This window comes from Gavia stellata, chromosome 32 (assembly GCF_030936135.1).
Source record: "Gavia stellata isolate bGavSte3 chromosome 32, bGavSte3.hap2, whole genome shotgun sequence".
Classification (NCBI taxonomy): domain Eukaryota; kingdom Metazoa; phylum Chordata; class Aves; order Gaviiformes; family Gaviidae; genus Gavia; species Gavia stellata.
The window spans coordinates 2,328,378-2,350,193 of record NC_082625.1 but is presented as its reverse complement, the minus strand read 5'-3'; the positions used below and the strand labels follow the sequence as shown (position 1 = coordinate 2,350,193).

Sequence of the window (21,816 nt, the reverse complement as noted above, 5' to 3'; positions counted from 1 at the left end):
AACACACCAAACACTCCTTTAAAACAGAAAATTTGGCGTCTGCAGCATGCAGCAGGATCCAAGGAACAAATCTCCAAACTCTCTCTCACGTTTGCTGCCTTTTTCTAGTTGGCACCACGCAATTTCTGGCTGCATCGCGTAGCGTTCAAACCCCCAGCAGGACGCAAGGTTTCCAAGAGTGTGGTTTTTAACAATATCTTCCTCATATTAATTTTTTTATACTTGGCTTTCCTGGAGTATGATGGGTTTCTAGCAGTTTCTTGCCATTTTTTCCCATTGGATAGATATGGCCGCTTACAGTCTCTTGCTATTGTTCTCTGCATCTTCAGAGATCCACCATGGTGCTTCGGCCAACAGCCTGGCTTTTTTCCAGTCGCCTCAGCTGTATGTATCTCGAAGGAATAAAAGGCCTCCATGAGTCATGCGATGGTGTCGAGATCGTGGCTAACGTTTACAGTGTGTCTCGTTACATAGGAATGTGCTTCAGTCAGCTGGACGATCTGTTGTACCATGAAGCAGGTCCAGACCTTGGTTTTGTTTCTCAATGAGTTATCGGATGGTGTATGCACACTCAGGTTCACACTCGCTTAGCGCTCCTGCGTGGGGAAAATCCACACGAGTGAGCCGGCACCAGGAGAATTACGCGCTCCCGCTATTGCTCTGCACATTCAGTGTTGTCTGGAGCCACTAATGGGCCTCCAATTTATTGGCATCCTTTATTCCTTAAGGATGAAAATAAAATCAGTCAGTATTTTTTTTTATAAACTCCTGCTTTAAAGGTCCATAACGTCAATAACAGCCGTCAAAATGTGCTTAACTCCTCTTTTACTATGGAAACAGCCTCTGCAGCACAGGGCATCCTACGAGGGTCTGGCTGGGATGGTGCAAGCCTGGTTGCTGCCCTTGCACGTGCCGTGGCTCGTGGGATGAGGTTTCTGCTGTTAGGGGACCCTTCCACCAGGTTCCCACAGGATCGAGGCTGCTGAGGTCCTGAGATTGCCTGGCAGTGCCTGGCTGCAAGGGGCGAGGGAGCAGAGGGCCACGTGGAGCATCTCAGCGCTGCCTAATGTCACCTCTCTGTGCGTGGCTGATTTTACATCCCTCCTGGCCATCTGCTCACACGCTGTGACCTTCTCTGTCTTGCAGGGTCCGACTGCAAGCCATGCTTACGGGAATTCACTGACCACAGCACCCCCGCTTTGGAGTATCACAGCCCCAAAAGCTTCCTCCCATCCCTGATTGCCGAGGATGACACCTTCTGCAGCGGCATGGCTGAAGAAAAGGCAAGTGTCCTCTTTCCTTCCGCTACCACCGTGCGAGGCAGGAGCCAGGGTCAGCAAGCTGGCTGGTCAGGACCGTATTCTGAGGGGCTGCAGTGGAATAAGGACGGGGGAAAGGGGTACCGATCCAGACTATCAAGGAATACAAGGTTATATTGCTTCTGCTGCGGGAAAAATCGTACCTCTGTGCTTTGTATTGGCGTTAGGGGGAATAAGGCACAGGGAGATCTCGGGGAGCGGAGGAAGCCGAGCCGCTGGGGCTGGGGCAGGTTTGGCTGCGAGGGGCAGAAGGAGAGCGCTGCTCTTAGAAAGTCTGGTTTGAGAAGCCCAGCTGCGGGTCTGGCCCCGCTAGCTGCAGGTGGGCTGTTTGCCATGAGGAGGGAAAGAAAAGCAGCTCCAGCTCTGCACGGGAGGTGTCCCTTCGCAGGATGGGTGCAAGGCTCTCAGACGGGATTCGTGCACTAAGCTGTTGTTGCCTTCGCAGGAGGACTCATCTTCCACAGAGCTGGATGGCCCAGCAGCGGACTTGCACAGCAGCACGGAGGATCTCCTCTCAGACTCTTCTCTCCATGGCACAGAGTATTACAGAGATCTGGGACTCCTGAGCCCGCCAATTGCCAAAACAGCACCAGAGACGGCAGCGCAGCCAGAACAAGCAACCCAGGCTGTGTCTGCCATTCGCTTGTTGGAAGAGAGACCAGGGGCTCTGAGCAAAATGTCCGTGGATGTTGCTTTTTCCAATCCCGTTTCTTGCTCGGTACGTTACGGCGAGGCCGACTGCCGCTTTCTGAACAAAGGCCACATTTGCTCCCGTGCAGCAGCACCAGAAGATGGTCCCAGCTCTTCCGAGTGTCCTGCAGAGGCAGACGAAGAGCTGGACCTGCAGGAGGCCAAGGAGTCCTTCCCCACCCTGGTGAGGTCTATGTCTACCTCTCGGAGGCACAGCTGGGAGAGCCCTTTATCACCCGTGGACTGCAAGCGCAGGTAAAGCAGGACCGTAAGCAGTATTTGATATATACGGTTCGATAATGCTGCGTGAGGCTGAAGCGAACACGCTGCCCTGAGCTCCAGCTGCTGCTGGGTGGTCTCTCTCCCTTGTCAGCATCTGCCAAAGCAGCTGGACGCCTACTGCTCATGTTGGGTGGGATGTGGACGAACAGATGCTAGGGCAGCAAGAGGCTTTAATATCTCCTTGGCAGCAGGAAGACCCTCTTTTCCTGGTCCTGGGGCCAGGAAGAGGATCTTTCATCTGGTGAGAGCTTGTTTCTGTCTGGAGGGAACCTTGAACAGCATCAGCTGCCCTGATGGCCTCCATCCTCTGGCTCAAAGGGACCTTTGCCCACCCCAGAGGGATTAATCCCTCTGTCATCCCTTTTGTCAAATCCCTTTTCTTCCTGTCTGTGAGTCGGCTTGGTGGGGCCCGCGCCTGGAATCGCCGCAGTGTCCTCCAGCCCTCTGTCCTCCACGTGGCTGCAGAGGAGAGTGTATTTTGTAGCACGATGCCGAGCTCTGGCTGGGAGCGGTTTCCAGGCCTGGCGTGACTGCCGTCCAGTGCTCCTGCCACACGAATGCCTTGGGCTCCACGCTCCTACACGCATGCTTTCCCTGTTGACAAATGTATTGATCTCCCGGATGACTGGGAGTTAGGTGCAAGCCAGCAAGGACTATTTTTATCTCTCCTCCTTATAAGGTACCCTAAAATTATCTCAGCCTGAAATCTTGGCAGTTCCTTATCAAGCTCAGACTATGGTGCTCAGACCTATTGTTGTTCCATGGGTCATGGATCATTCACAGTTTATGCTGTGTAGCAGGCACATAAGCAACGGCGGCACAGAGCGGCTGTCAGTGTCAGGGACTTGTTCGGTCCCCTCGCCGGGTGATTAAGCATGTGTGAGCACGGGGCCAGGGAAGGGGAATACTCCCCGCTGTCCCCTAAGCAAATGCTTCCTGAAGCCTGTCTCTGGCAGCAGGAATGAAGTGACGGTGATCTGCAGACAGAACCCATGCAGAGAGTAAGATTTTCCACGGAGCCCTATCCATCATTTGGCTCCTATATTGTTGGCATTGCAACAGCACTCGGTGTTCAGGAAACTGTGGGGCACTGGGGGAGCTGGTCCACCCCTCATTTCCCAGAAAAGGATTTCTTTTTCCTTCCTCGAAGCTGGGCCCTGGTGGGAGCAGGATTTATGCCATGATGCCACAGTGATGATTCGATAAACGACAACATCTGCCTTTTCTAAATGCCCAGAGGGACTCTCCTGGCATTGCAGCTAGCAGGGCAGCAGCTCTCATGCAGGCGAAGCAGGCTGCTGGCTGTGTGGCTGCACAGTCTCAGGGGTTGCTAAGAGATCAGTCCCGTCCTCCGGCACTAAACATCCTGGGTGACCAAGGAGCTGGTGGACTCGCTGATGGCAGCTGCAGAAGCTGTTTTTAACAGGCTCAGGACTTGGTGTCCAGGCTGACACTTCCTGGCATTTCCTTTTCCGTGTGCCTGCTGTGGTGACCCTCCTCGTCCCAGTTGCATGAGCTCTTTAGGACCGTTCACCCAAGGCGAGGACATTGCAGGGGCTGTGCCATGCCTGGCACAATGGGACGGGTCTGCTCAACTGGCTTGTTGCTCTTCCTTGAATTAGGTTCAGCCTGGATGCCACAGAGATGGGCAGCGACCCAGAGCCGGAGGATGTGGAGAAGGGGAGCCCGTCCTGCCCACAGCCTCACGTGTCCCTTCAGCTGCCCAGAGGGGAACTGGAAACCTGGAGCAGCGGTGGGGGTGGCATGGTGATCAAAGTGGAGATAGAGCCGTTGTGCCCGAACCTCACGGTCAGCCCTGGCTTGGAGGAGGGGGTGAGTGTGCGAGGGCTGCGCGCATGTTGGCAGCAGGGCAAGCTGGGGGTGCAGAAGGCAACACACGCAGGTGTCAGCTGCAGGCTGGACTCCTTCGATGCCAGCGGTGAACCGGGTATGCCAGGAGGTCTGCAGGAATCTCAGCAAGGATGGGCTTTCTCTGCTCTGGGACAAATTGCCCCTTCTTGTAGGATAAAGGCCCTGGGAGCTGGCTGATGCATAGCCCTTTTTTCCCATAAATCTAGTTGGAATTCCCCTTGCTGCAACTTGTGCCTGTTGCCTCTTGCCCTGTCACTGTGTACCTCTTGAGAAGGGTCTGGCTCCATCTTCTCTATAATCCTCTGTCAGGCAGCTGAGGACTGCAGTGTGACCCCCCACTTTCACACTGCTTTCCTTTGAGGAAGTTCTTCAGATTCAATTAATGTTAAAAGGACAATTGTATCACAGTGCTACATGTCCTATAAAAGTGAGAAGTGCCTAAGAAGGTTTCAGCCAAGTGTCACTTGCTTCAGCCTCCCTGGAGCCCACACCTGAAGCCAACAAACAGCCAGGCCTTATGGTGTCCTGTCATTATAAGCCTGACCAAATAAGAGAGGGAAGGGGTGAGGAGTCAGCCTGATCCTAGTGATACCTTGGGTCTTGATCTAATCCCGTGCTCTGATATCCCACGGGTATCACACCGCGCAGCAAGGGAATCTGCCCCGGGGCTCCCAGGGTGGGCACGCAGGGTAGGAGGCTGTGGGAAGGCAGGGATGATCACTGGCACTTACGGCGAGATTCCCTGACTTGCACCTTGCCGGTCCTGCTGTGCCCCAATGGAAGCTCCCTTGGTGCACAAAGGACCAAAGATGGCCATGACTTTTTACTTCTCCAGGAACGTGGCAGCAACGGGAAGAGACTGAGGTCGAAGTCTGTCCCATCAGCCTGCGAGACAGTTGCCTCCCCTCAGATACTTTGCAGTTTTGACACTTCTCTTCCAGCTGTGGAAGGTTGGTGTAGACTATATATATGGTATTAAATGAGTTCAAGGTGTTTGTGATTAAGAAGATTAAAAACTGGAGATGTAGCCTCTGCAAACCTAGACATCCTTTGCCCTTCCCTTCTACGTGGTCCCAGGAGCTCCTGAAATAAAAAGTCAAGCTGACTTTGAGTCTGATCCTGACTAACAGCGTAGTCTAAGCACGGACGTGCCCGTCCCCAGTGACGCACTGCCATGTAACCTCTCTGTGGCGGGTGCATTGGTCACTCCCTACTCACAGGAGGCAAAGATGGTTTCCTAGGAACAAAAAGCACTGCTTCATCTCCCTGGGTTTAAATGTGCTCTTTCTCCTGTACCCCAAAGAATGGGGCAAACACGGTCTGTGTGCAGGCCCCTGCTGACAGCAGTGCCCTTAACTAACCCACCGTGCACAGCTGGCAGGGGCGCAGGCTTTGGGACAAGGCTGTCAGGTTCTGGTTTCTGCATTGAAAGCCCAAGAGCCTTAGAAAAACAGAGGCACCTTAGCTCCTGTAAACTTAATTTTGGCCTTCTCTGTGCTGCTGGAATCCATTAACCTCTCCCACCTGTGAGGACTGCCCTGGAGCAAAATGTAGAGATTTGTTAAGAGCACAGCCTGGGAAGTAGAGGGGAAGCCGGCTGTCATGGGGAAGGTCTCTGGGGTGGTATCAGCTCCCACCCTCTAGCTGCAAGCAGCATCCTCAGAAGTTAATATAATACAGAGTGGAGAAGGGAGGGGTAACACAAAAAAGTGATGTAGCCTTCCCCTCCCTCACAGAAATGCAATGCAGCCTTTTCCTCCCCCACTGTTTCCAGCACTTCTCCCTCCCCACCAAAGGCAGAGTGGGAACCCAGCAGGATTAACGGGGTCCAGTCACATAGCTTGCAACATGGTGTTCTGCAAAGGCAAACCAGGCTCCCTGCTGAGGGCGTTTTGTGTTCCAGGTGTTGAACCCCCTGCTCTGGAGATGCTGGAGAAGGACCACGTGTCCCCAGACCACGTGTAGGTATTGTCAGTCCTGGCTGTTTTGAGATGTCTGAGATTCTTGAGTCTATCTGAGCTACTGGAGGTGCAATAGCAAAGAAGATCCCACTCCATGCTGGGGCACAGCTAAGTAGCTGGCCGTAAATCAGTGCCTGATGCTTTGTGGGGTGCAGAATGTCTTTGCAAGGATGTTTTCTAATCTCTTTTCTTTTGCCCCATCCCTGGTAGGCTAATCGTCCAGCAGGTACTTCAGGAGCTGAAACAGTATCATGGGTAAGTGTGTCTGGGAGAGGGATGTGGGTGGGGAGGTCATAGGTCTGCCTAGGACCCACCTGGCAAATGACACTTGGTCCCCTCAGAGGCAAATCCCCAGGGTACCAGAATCACCGTATTCCTCCAGTGAAACTAGGGTAGAATTGAAAGGAGAAGTAGCATTTCACGTGCCGCTCTGTAACTCTATACATATTCCTGCGCCGTCTCCAAAGACGAGCCTTTCAGCTGACCCAAAAGTTCTGCTCTTGCATTCTTTGCTGTGTGTCTGATGTCTTCTCCCTGCACAGGGCGAAGCAGAGAGCTTCTGTGCAAGAAGGCAGCGATTCTTCCCAGCAGAACCTCACCTGGTTTGAGTTCCTGTCTAATGAGTAAGTGAGGCAGACAGTAATCCACACGCTTTGTGTTCCCAGAGCAGACCAGATTTCAAGCCCCTCCTGCCCCGTTGAAGCTCTACTGCCCTGCTAATATTGTGCGCAGGACACTGGTATCTGCAGTGGTTCAGCCAGGATCGGGGCCTCGTTGTGCATGGCACTGAACAAAAACAGACAGCCAGAACGCGCACAAATAATTTGACAGTTAGCTCCTTATTTGCAAGTGTCCCATTAATAAATGACACGACTGATGCCAAACCAGATCCTCCAGGAGATGGAAAGCTCAGAGATGGCGTCCTAAAATAATGCTTCAAATGAACTTCAGCAGTGATCTCCCTGAACGGTGCTTGGCCAGTTAACCTCCCCTTAGTTAAGACGGTTTTGGTCTTATTTCAGAAATGAAGACAGTGGAAAGAGCGATAAAGCAGAGAAAAGCACGAAGGTGATGCGACGCCTGAGTTCCCTGCGGAGCCGCGTCACTGGGTCCTGGCAGAAGGATAAGGTGAGGGAGAGATGCTGAATTTGTGGAATGGGTTGTTGAATTCTTCAAGTAGAAGAGGGGATCTGACCCCAGGGACCAATTAGTTGGATAGCTTTTGGATGGCTGAGGCCTCTATATTGGTCAGCAGACGCACTGTGACCCCTAACATAACGCCCTGGACAGAGGGTCCCTGACTTTCAGCCCACCTTGCTCCAGGGCATGTTCTGGCTGCTCTCGTGCTGTCTTGGCTTGAGTTGTGCAGACCAGGAGGGAGTCACCCACCTTGGCTGGGTGACTGCCTGGATCACCCGCTGTGGTGAGGAGGAGAGCCTGCAGAGGCACGGACACGTGCTGTTGTGCTGTGTCCTGCCCTTCACCATGCGTGACGCTAGCCTAGAGGGACTGGCCCGAGGCTTAGGAAGGCATTTGGGAAAAGCACTGCCATCCCAAAGGTTCGGGCACAAAGGTGCCCACTGTACTTGCCGCACATCAGCTTTCTGCATGCTCATTTTTAGCAGCGGGGAAAGGAACGTGTGGGCAGTGTGAGGTCTGTGACGGGGCTGTGTTTTTCTCTCCCTCCAGGGTAAGAACAAAGAGCAGCCAAAAGAGAGAGAGAAGGAGAAAGAGAAAGAGACGAAGGAGGCAAAAGAGAGGTGGAAAGAGATGAATAGGCACCAGCTTGTGCCAGGGGTTTTCTCCAGTTGCACCAGCTGCTCACTGTGTGCCAAACCTCTTGTGAATAAAAGTGGTCTGCAGTGCCTGAGTGAGTATGGCTGTCACTGTCTGGCTGTAACCCGCTCCCCGGCCTCCCCTCCGGCCCAGCCTGGCCATTCCTCTGCTTAAATCAGTCTCACGGATTGCTTCGCTTTTCTGCCTGGCTGGACCATACCCCACCATCCTGCTTGGCCTGCCTTGGTTGTTCCTCCACATAGTCTAAATAATCTCTAAATCCTGCCTGGCAATAGTTTATCCTCGTTTTCTTTGGCCACTTGACTATTTCCTGCCCCTTTCCCCCAAGGAAGGTTCTAGGTCAACTTTCCCTTTAATATTTTTTTTTCGCAAAACTCTGCTTTGCCCAAGCAAATATCCCCGCTGCCTGAGTGAAGCTGGATATTTTAAGCTGTTTTTCACAGATGCAGTGATGTCTCAGCTCAGCATCTGCCCTATGCATGGGCACAGGGATTTCTAGAACATCCAAAACTTTATTAACTCAAATGGTGCCTCCCAGAACCTGCATGGGTGAGATCGGTGCTTTTCAGATGCAAGTAGTGCACAGGAATGGCAGCTGCTCCTTTGCCGACGTGCATGGGGGTCTGTCCTCCCACTGCTTGCACCACGGCATTGCTGCATGGCTTTGGCTGATGGACAAGCCCTGTCCCTCCTCTTTGGGGCAGGTACTCAGGGCACTGAAGAACATTTTAATTCCCAAGGGATTGTCTGTGGGCAGACAAAATCTTCTGGAAATGAGAGAATTGTTCTCTTTCTCTACCCTGTATCCTCAAGCAATGCTCGCTCTCCAGTAAGGGTCTCTCAAAGGCTCTTAAGGTCAGTAAAACCTTCCTGTGGCATAAACGAACTGGCTGTCCTTGGACAGACGCTGTGAGAAGCATATTTTCCCTTCACGGCAGCTGGAGGGAAATTGAAAAGGACCACAGTTAGTGAACATTTTTCAGGTGTCACAGCAAAAAGTAGGAAGCAGGGAGCTGAGTAAGAGCAAGTGCTTTGTGGATATTTAGAGAGAACCCACGTATTACGAGAGGAGGCAGAGTTATGCCTTGTTATTCCTGTTTGAGGAACCTCCTACCAGTGGCTCTGTTTGCAGTCCTGCACACTGCTTTACAAAAAATATCTGAACCTGAGAGGATACAGACAGTCCTTGATCCCCAGTGCACCAAGAACTTGGAGCTATGCTGTGTATGGTCTTGGGAGCTCTGAGGTCGTTGCTGGTGTGAGTGATTCTTCTCTGGACAACTGCTTTGGAGATTTGTGATCTGGAGTGCAAGGGGTTGGAGCTAGCTGTTGAAATGGGTGTATGGCTCGGCATATCATTTTCCATCATAAATACGTGGGGAGAGGTTTAGACTGGATATTAGGAAAAATTTCTTTACTGAGAGAGCGGTGAAGCACTGGAACAGGCTGCCCAGGGAGGTGGTGGAGTCACCGTCACTGGAGGTGTTCAAAAAATGTGCAGACGTGGTATTGCGGGACGTGGTTTAGTGGGCATGGTGGTGTTGGGTTGATGGTTGGACCTGATGATCTTAAAGGTCTTTTCCAACCTTAATGATTCCGTGATTCTGTGACTCTGTGAACTTTTACCCTGTTTCTCAGCTCTTCTGTGAGGAATCTCTGTTGTTGAGTTTTGCTAACATTCAGGAGAAAAACTCCAAGGTGGCTGAGGAACTGGTATGTGTTTGGGACTCTGTGACATCTCCTTCAGCTTTCTGGGCTGCTCAGGGATACGCTGCCCAGGCTAACGTGGGTGGCAGAGCAGCAGAGCTTGGTTTTGCCTGTTCCCTTTGCGGTGGCTTGAACTGAGGCTGAACAATTGGGCAGGGTTCTGAGATGTTCATTCAAATTAATGGCCTGTCTGTGGTCAGATCTGGATTGGGACTTGCTGTGTGACAGCTGTTAGCCTGAGAGTGCCTGTATTTGAATTACGTTGGGCTGAAACCTTTGCAAGCTGCTTCTGGGCGGCAGAGTTGATAGTTGGTATCGCTAGCTCCCGTTATTGCAGCTAGGAGCAGTGCATGGTCTCCTGACAAGTCGCTGATAGAGCTCTTGAAAAGCAAGCTTCGGGACCACCGTGCAGCCGGAGTGGCATGCCTACTTTTCAGAAGCGCAAGCTGCTTTGTCAGGGCTCGGTGTGAGCTGCCGTTGCTGCCAGGATCTGAGGATATTTGGCTGCTCCTCTTGTTTTCTCATAACGAACTCACGCTTCACCATCTATGCGCTTTGACCCTCGGCCAGCTCTGGGTCCAGCTCATGGTCAGGTGCGGTTGTTTGTTATCCCCGTGGTATTTTTAACTGCAGCACCACCACGTGGTAGAAAACAAAACAGGCTCATCGAAAGAAAAGACAAGAAAAGATGGTAGTTAAAAGAAAGGGATGAGCTGAAGCCATGGGGAGGAAGGATGGGGAAATGATTAGGAAGCCTGAGGTCTTTTCACTGTCCTGTGGACGCAAAAAGTCCAGTCGCTTGATGAAATAGAGGAGTGAGAGCTCTTCTTATTAGAGAAAGTAACAGCAGGAGGAATTCTGCTTTTAATTCAGTAAAAGGAATCATTGTTCTGCTAGCAACATGCACATGAGCTGTGAAGAAGGTAGGCAGCCCGGGTGGCCATGTGCACAGTAGCTTGTTTCCCTCTCCCACCTGATTCCTCCCATCTGTCCTGACACCATGCGGTACGAAGTCTCCCAGGGAAGGAGGCTGTGGTGTCTGTCGAGCGTACAGATGCAGGAGAGTTTCTGCAGCCCCAGTTTCAGAGTCTCACAGATGTGATGTCAGGAGTCTGGCAGGGCTGAAAAACAAAGAGGAATGTTTGCAGTCACTGGGATCTCGACAACAGTGGCCACCCAAACTTTACTGTTACATAAACTTTGAGCGGTGAGTCTCTAGGTTTATTGTTCACCTGGAAATGAAGAAAGCTCCTTTTGAGCCTTTGCTGTCAAGGGTGGAGAAGGTTTTGTGCCTAAATTAATCCTCTCTTATAAACATGCTTCCAGAGTTTATGCAACAGAAGTTAGATGAGTCCCAGGAAAGCCCTGACAGGAGGAGAGCTCTCCAAGAAGGCTGTGCCATGGAGGCAAGCCAAGGATGTGCCGTGGAATATGGATGGCAGGAGGATTGCTTCCCTCCTAGCGACTTGAGCTTGAGCACAGGGGTAGAGGTGGGTCTTCAACATCATCTTTAGTTGAGAGTTACATCTCTATTACTTTATGGGAAAGATAGAGCCCTAGCCCCTGTAGGGAAGTCAGATCCCCCATCCTCTGCAAAAGGAAACCTATAGCTGCAGCCAAAGAGTTCGTTAGGCTTCAGACAAATTCTTCTTTAAGAGAAAGTGCTCAGTTCAATGAATCTTCCTGAATAATACAGGCTGTGCTGGACACCAGACTGTCCACCTGTCCTAGCCTGACCCTTGCTGGCCGCTTCGGAACGCAGGCTGATCTGTAACAAATTGCTGTAACGAGTCTCCAGGACTTATTTAAGGCACGTTGTGAAAGAGATTTGGAGAGACGTTTCCTTTCTCGCAACGGTTCTGCGGGTAAATGGAGGACATGGGTCTCTGCAGTTTGTCAGCCAAACATCCTCCACCCATGCTTTTTTATCTGTGAGGAAGAGAGGCCAGAATGGCTCTTGATTTGGACTTGAAATTCGATGTGTGAAATTCACCTCTCACTTGGCACTTGTGCCTGCATGCTTTTGCTTTTAGGATTTGCAGGGCAGCACCAATAAGCTAATACGGGAAGGATAGTTTTGGCTTGTAATAAGGAGGAATGACTTGATTTTCTATCCAGAAATTTCTGCTCATAGCCCACACAGAGTCCTGAGAAATCTGAAGAGCAGCAGGCAACCTGAAACTTTGCATTTCTGGAGAGAGGCACAGCTGCCAAAAAGCTTCCATTTGGGGGAAAAAGGAGGTTTGGCTGCTGTAACATGATGACAGTGATAAATGGACTGGGAGTCCCACTTGGAATAAATGATTACTGACAGGAGTCCAAATAAAATAGGCGAAACCAGAGCAACTGCGATAGGCTGTGGGTTAATGTGGTTATAAGCCAATGAAGCGGGATCTAAAGCAAATGTGAAAGTGGTCTGCAGCGCTGGTTTCAGAGGAAACACTGACTGAGCTATGAGTCTGCTGACACAGAGCTGGCTCTACCGAACTCTAGAGGTTTTAGAAAAGGAAGCTGAAGAATAGACTATTCTCGGTGCTTCTCCTTTTCTGCTTTTCACTTTCTTTTCATGTCTGGGCATTATTGCCTTCATCTGGAACATCTCCAAGGTGCTGCTCCTTGCATTCCCTGATATAAACCTCAGGATCTTGTACACTTGGCCTGACAAATGCATAAGGCTGCGTGACAGTAATCTACCTGCAACTCGCTCAGTAAGAAATCTTTTGTTATTATAGAATTACACAGGATTAGAAAGTCGGTGCTATTCTCTTCTTTGCAATCCAAACCTTAGCTCTAAGCTACAGAGTCTTTCATGCTGGTTGCTGTGCCAGATTTTGCACTGATTTTGTGGAGATGCCCTGAGGCCAGCCGCTCAAGCACAGTGTGTTCTCTCCGTGACAGCTGTAGTTGGGCAATCTGCAATGCTTTACTTTTATATTATAGCAAAGCACAGAGTTTGAAGTGTCTAAGGATTAATCTGTCACCAAGTGACAGCCAGCTGTTTACTCCCAAAACGCTTTATTTAATGGTTATTTCTCTGTAGTGCTGAGAGGCCCCAATAACAACCGGGACATTATTGTGCTTAGTCCTGTACAGAAGCAGCACAAAAGGGAACATTTCTGAAAAGCTTGCAACTCTAACATGAAGAAAAAAAATAAAATCAGTTAAACAGGTCGCAGTGTGGAAACCAGAGACAATACTGGTCCCACGGCAGTCTAGGATTTCAGCACATTTCCAGCCCAAACGGTGGCAGGTTTTTTCAAAGCAGTGTGGGAAAGCTGCAGGGCGAATTTTGAGAGGGAAGTTTGTTTTGTAATCATGTATGTCGCATTTTCAAGCTCGACAGGCAACTCGGATGTGCATGATTTAAAATATGACAAACTTGCAATGGAGATCAGTATTGTAAATCCTCAGAGTGAATCACAGATCAGGAGGTAAGGTTAGGTCATGAGCTCTTCTCATTTTTCCTCCCCGCACTTCAGTGGCCTGATGCTAGTACTAGGTCAAACCTTATTGGTGGCAGGGAAAAGGTGGTTTTTCCAGCAAGCAATTTAGTTGTACAAGTCAGTGCATGAATCTGCTGATAGTGAAGATAATTCCCCTTTGCTTTTGCTGTTTGTCTGCACAGGGGTCATTTGTGACGGCCCGGGCAGGCACTCGCAGTCGCGGGGTGGATAAGGAAGCCAGCGCCGGGCACCCCAACCTCGCCTTGGCAGGAGCAGCCGTAAAAACTTCAGTGCGTTTTGAATGGCAAATCCCACCAGGCTTTTAATAACGAATTACGTATTTAGAGTAAGTCCCGGGCGCTGCGCAAACACATGAACTACCATGTTAAAGCTGTCACTCGGGATGCTACATCCCATCCGTCAAAGGGCCTGCTTAGTCTTTGCTCCCGCCGCAGCCAGGCGCTGATGGAAGGCAGGTGCCCCGCAGATCTCCCGTGGGGCGGGATGTTTACATCCGCCGGCTGGGGCGGGGGAGAGGCCGGAGCGGTTCTCAGGCTCGGGGCGGGCGGCCTGGGACCCGCGTCAGGGAGAGGCCTGGGGGCTCTCGACCCCGGCCGCCTCCCCCGTCCCGGGAGCGGGCTGCGGAGAGAGCGCGGGCCGAGGTGATGTGCCCTCCCTGAGGGGAAAGAGGGGCCGGGGGCGGTCGTGCCCTCCCTGAGGAGAGAGCGCGGGCCGGGGCTGGTCGTGCCCTCCCTGAGGGGAAAGAGGGGCCGGGGGCGGTCGTGCCCTCCCTGAGGAGAGAGCGCGGGCCGGGGCTGGTCGTGCCCTCCCTGAGGGGAAAGAGGGGCCGGGGGCGGTCGTGCCCTCCCTGAGGAGAGAGCGCGGGCCGGGGCTGGTCGTGCCTTCCCTGAGGGGAAAGAGGGGCCGGGGGCGGTCGTGCCCTCCCTGAGGGGAACCGGGCCCTCCCCTCGGCCGGGGCCTGGCGCGCAGGCGCGCACCCTCGTCGCCCTTTTGCTTCCGGGACACGGGGGCGTTTCCTGTTGCTGTGGCGGCGGCTCCCGGGACCGAGAGTGCAACCAGCGGCTCCCCGGGGAGTCCGGTAAGAGACCGGGGTGTCAGCGCGCCCGCCGGCGCCCCGAGCCTCGGCCCCCGGCTCCCCGCAGCGCCACCCCCTCCCGGCCTTAGCGAGCCCTCCTGGCACCGGGAGCCACCCCCCCTCCCCAGGGCAACGGGAGGCCGCGGCCCGGTGACCGCCCCCCCACTCCCCGGTCCCTGTGGCGGGGCAGCGCTGCTCCCGGGGCTTCGCAGTGCCCGCGGTGAGGGGAGTTTCAGCGGGGAGCTGTGGGGGGAGCCTGCCCACCGGCCGCTGCCGCCTAGCAACGTCCCGCAGCGGGCAGTTACACAACGCCGGCCTCCTCCGGCAGCGCGGAGGAGATCCCGAGTTTGGCCGGGGCAGCGGGTTTATCCTCCCTTTCGTGACAAATCCTGCGGGGTTTATAGCCGTCCCAACGTTAGCAGCTCAAGGCTTAATCTGGGGGACAGGACGCAGCTTGTGAAGATCCCGTCTTTGTCTTAGAGACCTCTTTTAGGGGTTAAAGAAGGAGCTGTTAAATATTACTGTGTGTGTTGGGGAGGCGAGCTGATGTAGCCTTATGTGAAACTGGTTCACTTTATGGCATAACTTACATCTAAGCATCCTTATGCTTGTGGTAATGAGATCCTGCGCCTCGTCTTCTCGGTTACTTAGGCACGTAGTACTAGTGCTGGGGCTGCAGCAGTGAGAAGAGCCCGGGATGTACATAAAAAGACCTTAAATGTGTCCGGAGGGAAAAAGTGGTGAAAACTTCTCCTTACCCACAGTTGTGATGACTGACCCATTTCAAATATTCCACAGTCCTGGCATATTAGGGAGAAGAGCGGGAGATAATATCAGATTGTAGGCTTAGCTTGTCTCTGCTGGAAAGGAAACCCTGGTAGGAACGGTGATGGATTTTGGAGGAGGTGGGGGGAAACAGAGAGTGATTGAAAACTGAAACAGCTTTCTGAATGTTCCTGGTACTGTATTTGGTTTTGCTGCTCTAATAAATAAGCAAAATTACTGAATACTGTTTGAAGATTTTGTGCTGTGGTTTTGTTATTGTAGTATATCTGTGTCTGCTATGTAAAACCAAGAGAAGAAACGGCTGCTTCTCAGCTCCTTCTCTCTCCCCTCTTAAGAGAGAATTTTGTAGGGGGCTTTTGTATTTAACACTTCTTTTATTTTATAAAGTTATAAGCTAATAGTTGTTTCTCTTTGGTACAGTAAAAAAAATAAACCCATGAAATATGGCTCTCAAACAGGAGCCATCAGACACTGTGCGCTGTAGTTCCACCTAATGTTTACCTATGAAATATTTTAAATACCTTTTATGATTGTCATAGTTGCTGCTTCAGTCCTGTAGCGTTCCTGTAGAATGGGGGAAGGGTTCAGCGTGAGAGAATTGAATTGGTACTCATATTTCTTTTAGGATAATATGCTAATTTTACTTTGCATTGTTTAAAAAAAGAAACATCAGTTGTTCAGTTGTTCTGGTTTGGGTTTCTGTGCTTAAAGAAAAGCCCAAGGCCACCAGAACTTGCAGTGTTGGGAATGACACAACCCCACCCCCCATCTGTCTATCTGATATTTTGACAATAAAACCAGACAGAGTGAGAAAGTAATTATAGGTTGTTTTTGGAGACCAAGAGGAATGCTTTAACAGGGAAGCTGAAACTTGATAATTTAGCATAGTTGCTCTCTCGCCTGGACTGTCTCTGTTTCAGAATGTGAGGTATCTCATCACCCTGCACCCTTCCAGTTTTTGGTTTCTGCCTCTGCGCAATTAGGCGAATTAGCAAAACAAGTAAACACCGGTCACCAAAGCCACTAGGACAAGGTTAAATCTGTTCTGAGTTCCTGAAGATCCCTGGCCTGGATTTGCTGAATACAGAAACTTCTTCATCTTCCAGTGAAACTCCTCCTCTTTCCTGAGGAGGTTTATCACAAAGTCACTCTGCTTTTTCTGGAATGCTGTAGTTTGAAATGTTTCTCAGTCATTGTGTTGTGTATCTTTATGTATAAATTCAGGTTTTATATTCCATATTAATCATTCACATGCAAGTTGTTCAGAACTAAAAGTTTTGATTATCAGCTCAAGAGAGAGGAATTACCTTGTATGGTGTAGGGGTGAGTAAAGAGAGAAGAGTTTCTCTTTGACTGATGTGAAGCATCAGACATTTGAAAACAGAAAAATTATTAATATGAAAAGAAAACTATTTTGTCCACAGCTCTCTTCAGCTGGTTGGGTTTAATAGGTGGTGAATATATTCTTAGCATTAAAATAGTGCTTGAACTCCTTGTATCATTAGAATCACTGTTAAAAGGTGTCCCTGTCTGAACTTAGCTGCTTTAAGGTTGTGTTGGTTTTGTGGGTGGTTGTTTTTTTTTTTTTAATCTGCCATTTAAAAAATGCCAAAATGCCATGTGCTTGAGGAGAAAAAAAGTCAGGAGTTCAATTTTTGATTAATCATAGCATATCTGACTGTTAGTTGCAGTTGTTTGCAAATGGCCTTTTAAGAGTTATTTTATTGGGCAGTACCGTTCCAGACCAAAGGTCACGGTCATAATACTCATAATATCTGGTGAGTCATAGATTTGTCCTGGAATCCAATTCTGGAAGACATTTATAGGACATTGTCAGTGTCTGATCCAGTGGAAGGTTTTACAGCTGCGGGAGAAAATGTATTCGCCTGCCCTTTTTCAGTTGCATACTGTGAATCAGGGTTATGCTTTTGGGCATTGTAATGTGTTGTCCAATAAAAGGCTCCTAAGTTGTAAATTGGTTTCTGTGAACCTTTGGGAAAGCATCTCATTAATAAAGGAAGGGTTTTTATTATACCAGGCATTAATTTCATTACCCTCAATTGTGAACAGGATCTTTAATGATGTTTATGAGCTTCTTGGTCTTAAATGTTTCTTTGCTGGATGAGGCCCTTGTTTCAGTTAGTCTGTCCGTGAGCCATAGGTCATCGCTGGCACTAGCCATGCAAAATGCTTCAGAGGCAGTGACAGTCCCTGTAGTAAGCAGATGTAGGATAATGGGATACTCCCAGAAATTCTCAGTCTTAATTCCAAAACTGTTGATTTAAGCCCGGAAGCAGCCATGGTGGGTTTGCTTAGTTTCCATGCTACGTGTGATAGCGATTGCAGCTGTACCTTTAGCTCTAGTGGTGGTGGTCCTGTCCCCATCCCATCACGGTAACCCAAATCCTTGCACCTTCTAGGTGTGCAGGCAGTTTAACTGGTGTTCTCGGCACTGGCCAGAGCTATGGCCCTTCTGCATAGTCTGTGTCGAAATGAAATCCTTTGGAGGATCTGTTTTTCCCTGCCAGATTAATCTTGCAGTTCCAGTGAGTGATTGAGGGAGGAGAAGATGGGGAAGAGGAAGGGAAGAGCCTGGGTGGCAGTCCTCTGAGTTTTTAGCTCTGTCTTTCTCAGGAATACCTTCTGTGCCTCTCTAGTTTGAGAAGAGCTCACCAAAATAGCTGTCCATTTCATTTTTGTACTTTCGCAGATTCTTGATCTGAATAAGACCAAACGCAACCAGTTACTGATGGTACATGCAGAAATCTTTTTCTTTGAGTTTTGAATTTACCAATGCTCCTTTTCTTTGGATGGTCTCTTTGGTGATTTGGGTTTTTCCCCTCTTATGATAATGGGAAAAAACCCCTCCCATCTGTGTTTTCTGAGGTTAGCTATCTATTATTTCTATGCACCTATAATGACCCTTCATATTTATCTCCGCTCTTAAATATCAGTTTCAGTTTGTGCAGGTTCCTGTCACTTCTTCACTGTCCTCTGTCCCTCCTTTTTCTCTTTGCTGTTTTCTTGACCCTTGCAGTTCTCTAATACCCTGTTCAGAGAGGCTGTCCAGAAGAATAAAGAATGCAAAGAGATCTTACATGCAGAAAAAGGAAATCAAATTCACTAGGATTCGAATGCTTGTTCTGGTCCTTAATTGGAGCGTACTTGGTTCAGCTCCGTCTGCAAAAGTGTGTTGAATAGAGAAACCTGGAGCATATTATATAAAATCAAGGATGCTTATAAAACAGCCTGATTCCTCTGGCAGTTTTCAAAATTCTCTTCTGTTACGTGGGCAAAAATAATGCCACTTGCAAATCATTAAGTTCATTGCATTTCAAGTAGTCCCTTAGAGAATCAAGTCCTTGGATTCACCTGCAGCTTTCTGAGGCTTTTCTGTAGCATTTTCCTGTTTTCTAGTATGTTCTCTCCTGTTGTGTAAAGAGTGTTTCAGCAGCATAGGAAACTAACACACAGCACTATTAGATATGTCAACTGATTAAGTGAAAAATACCTACCGAGAGTGATATAAGCTGTTATCTTTAACAGAGCAAGTGCATGGTTTTAAAAAGTAAATATATTTTTAGGTTGACATCCCTTTTACAGTTAGTTTAACAAGGTACCCAAGCTCTTGAAGTAGATTAGTCCTACTAATCATTAATAGGAAAAGAATTGTCGAATGTAATCACTGAAGATATGTAAATGTTAGGGAATATGAATGTCTAGTTAAAGTTTGATAAAATGTTCATTGATGACTTGATTACACAATTCTAGATGAACAAAGTGGATTTCAAGAGAAGAGGCGATGTCGCGGGACTGCATGGGAGGGCAGCGACTGTACGAACACTTCTCTCCGTCCGCGTGCCTGTTCTGCCCTGAAGGGAACCCGTCCATAAGCTAGACTCGAATCCAACCCAGCCTGATGTCATGGAGAATTGTTTTTTCTATTTCCTTTTGTGTGGTGATTCTTGTCCGGCAGTTTGCTCCTTTGTCTTGGGAGGAAAGGGGTTTCCATTGCCAACTAGTTGTTTGTTGTTGTGGCATGTCTGTTAACAAGCTCTTCATTTTCTGGTGATAGGTGGAGGCCTTATCAATGCTGAGATAGTATATTTGTTAACCTCTACATGGTTTTAGCAAGTGACTAATTTTGATACATTTTTGTCATACATTTGCAGAAGCCCGTATATTTGAAATTAGATATAGTGCCTTTTGTTTTGTTGCACAGGGTATGGTATTGGTAGAAATATCACAAATCAGAGAGAAGTTACAGAAGGTGATTGTTTTTGTGGAAATTTTCTCTGTGGCAGGCACTCAAAGTGCAGTATTCTGCACTTATTTCCCACACTTGTGGAAGTTGCATAACATGTAAGCATCTTTCGCATCTGTGCACTCAGTCTTTCTCAGTCTTGTTTTTATATCTTTAATAATTTATTTGTGTTTAAGACCAAGTAAGCATTTCCCTCCTGTTCTCAGAGTTTTACTGTAATTATGGAAAACACTTATAAGTGAGTATTTCTCTGTGTTAGCCAGGAGCCTTAAAGCAGATCACCAGTCTCGGCGCCAGGCGTGGGTGATAGTTCTGTTTGGGTGAAGAGACCTTAAATAGTTTTTTCTCTGTGCTTTGAACATAAACAGGATTTTCTCTAGCAGATGTAGTGTTCATCTTCCCAGTTTTGTTCTATTTGTCTTTTAACAGGCATGCCTGAAATATATGGGAAGAACCAAATCCTGGTTCCCTTTACTGTCTGAGTTGCTGGTGTCCTGCTTGTGCTATTGATGAAGGATCTTATTTTATAGATGGGCAGAAAGACTGCAGAAAATATTTGATGCTGCCAGTTGTCATCCTGTTTTCTCAAGCAGTAGTTATTAAAAAGAAAAAAAGGGAATGGATTTTACTATACTATTAATGGTTTTATGCGTTTTGGGTGAGAGAGGGCTGCTTTAGTTCCTTTATCTGGAAGCAGTTCCTTTGTGAAGCTGGAAAAGTGGTAATGCTCTGGTGGTGGTCATACTCTGATTCTGTGGTGCATTTTGAACTTCACTGTAGTTACTTCAGCTCCTACTAATACTCTATGCAGAAAGGCAGCTATTCATATGGAGCCAAATAAATTGCTGCCTTCTTGAGTGGTATCAATTTTGAATCGTGAGACATGGAAATAACCTTTGCAAATATGAGGAGAGTGGTCCTCCAGTTGAGTGGAGATGAGGCAGAACACTGTTAGTGCATTCAGTAGTGTCTCTTTGTGCTTGCATGTGTGAATTGCATTATCAGTGATTCCGAGTCTTACTGAAAAAGCTTGAGTATTTGGTGTAAAATCAAGAACAAAAGATGCACAACAAGGATGCTGGCTGAAACACCTGAGCTTACTCTGCATCTCTTCCAAAATTAAGATCTTTTGTGTGTCACTCTTCCTTTCCCTAGATGGGAATGACAAGAATAATTTAAGACTTTTTTTTGGTGTGTGTTTCAGATTGTGCAGTGAATGTCCATAAGAACTGCAAGAGTTTACTGGCTGAATGCAGCAGCATCAGACCCAAGGTGGGTTTAAACTTTGTTCTTCTTTTATAATAACAGTGCTTGACAGATTAAGTTTAATTTAGTGCGAGTGGTTTAATTTACATCAGTACAGAATCTTGCCCTACATCTTCAAGACATCGAATAGTTATTAACTTGTCACTATAGTAATTTATGACAATGTATGTAGGGAAAATAAAGTGAAATGTTTTATTGCTGTGCTGAAAATTACTTACCATTGCTTGTGCCTGTCAGAACTGTGACTAACCCTTATAAGAATGCTCAAACTCATCACTTTTGGGGGGAACATAATTGAATTATATGGTACCTCTGAATTTTATGCCACTGCATTTTAATAGGTTGTGCCATCTCAAAGCTGAGGGAGGAGTGTGAGGGGTGGAGGAGGATTTGGTTATAACAGTTGCATATTATTTATAAGCTGAGCAATGCAGAATAAGTGACTTCATTTTTGAACTGTGATGAACTTTATATCTTGCTAAGCTGTTCATTTTTTATCTGTGTCACCATGGTGCCTGTGATTGCATGTAAGGTCACAGGTTGGTTTCAGATAGCTGTCTGTCTGTCGGGTTTTTTGTTCTGGTATTGGTTTTAAAAATAATTTCCTCCTCCTCATAACTAATTGTACTTGAGGGAGTTTTAGTTTGTTTTAACCTGCAAGTGTTGATGATTTCAGAGACTGATAGCAGATTAGGGAGTACCATGAGGGGGAAAAGAAAGAGCAGAACAGCTCAAACCTGGGCAATTAGAGGTTAGAGGAAGTGCTTTCAGCCATTGATGATTTAGAATGTAACTCTTTTGAAGGCAGAAATGTTCTTGTGGGGTTTTCGATACATACTTTTAAACATCTTGTGGCATTGTGCATTTTCCTTTTCAACCTAAAAATTCACTTGCTCTGATGCTTCCATTTCCACTCTTCTCCATCTCCCAAACTTTCACGGTTGAATCAGCCCTTACAAACCACTCCTGAAGAGAGCAGAGAGGGAAGGTAGCACAAAATGATATGGGGAATGAAGTCAGAAATAAGATCCTCAAAGTGAAGCGAGACTCCCAAAAAGCCATTTGTTACAGACTGTATTACGTATTTAATTTCTTCGCATCTTAGATAAATTGTATCTCAACGAATTGTAATATCCTAGTGTTGCAAGAACGAGAATGTTGTACACATTACCAAAGATGCAATTTTAGATGGGCAGTCTAAATTTTGGTTAAAACTGGCTGGGTTAGTTTAGTTAATATTGCTGTAAACTAAACAGCAACAAAGTGTAGATGAAGATTGTCTACGTGAGGAGTTTGCTTTAATTTAATAAATTATTTATGATCATAGCTTTAA

General features: G+C 48.2%; 1 protein-coding gene across 1 annotated transcript in view; it reads left to right on the top strand.

The window, feature by feature from the left end:
* Nucleotides 1–21,816, top strand: part of ARHGEF18 (Rho/Rac guanine nucleotide exchange factor 18) — a 46,649-nt gene that overhangs the window by 4,151 nt on the left and 20,682 nt on the right. The window contains exons 2-11 of the mRNA XM_059831736.1: nt 1,147–1,283; nt 1,765–2,264; nt 3,914–4,124; nt 4,999–5,113; nt 6,067–6,124; nt 6,335–6,379; nt 6,667–6,747; nt 7,147–7,252; nt 7,814–7,994; nt 20,422–20,489. Of these exons, the coding sequence (XP_059687719.1) occupies nt 1,147–1,283; nt 1,765–2,264; nt 3,914–4,124; nt 4,999–5,113; nt 6,067–6,124; nt 6,335–6,379; nt 6,667–6,747; nt 7,147–7,252; nt 7,814–7,994; nt 20,422–20,489 (1,502 nt within the window). The remainder of the gene's footprint in view (nt 1–1,146; nt 1,284–1,764; nt 2,265–3,913; nt 4,125–4,998; nt 5,114–6,066; nt 6,125–6,334; nt 6,380–6,666; nt 6,748–7,146; nt 7,253–7,813; nt 7,995–20,421; nt 20,490–21,816) is intronic.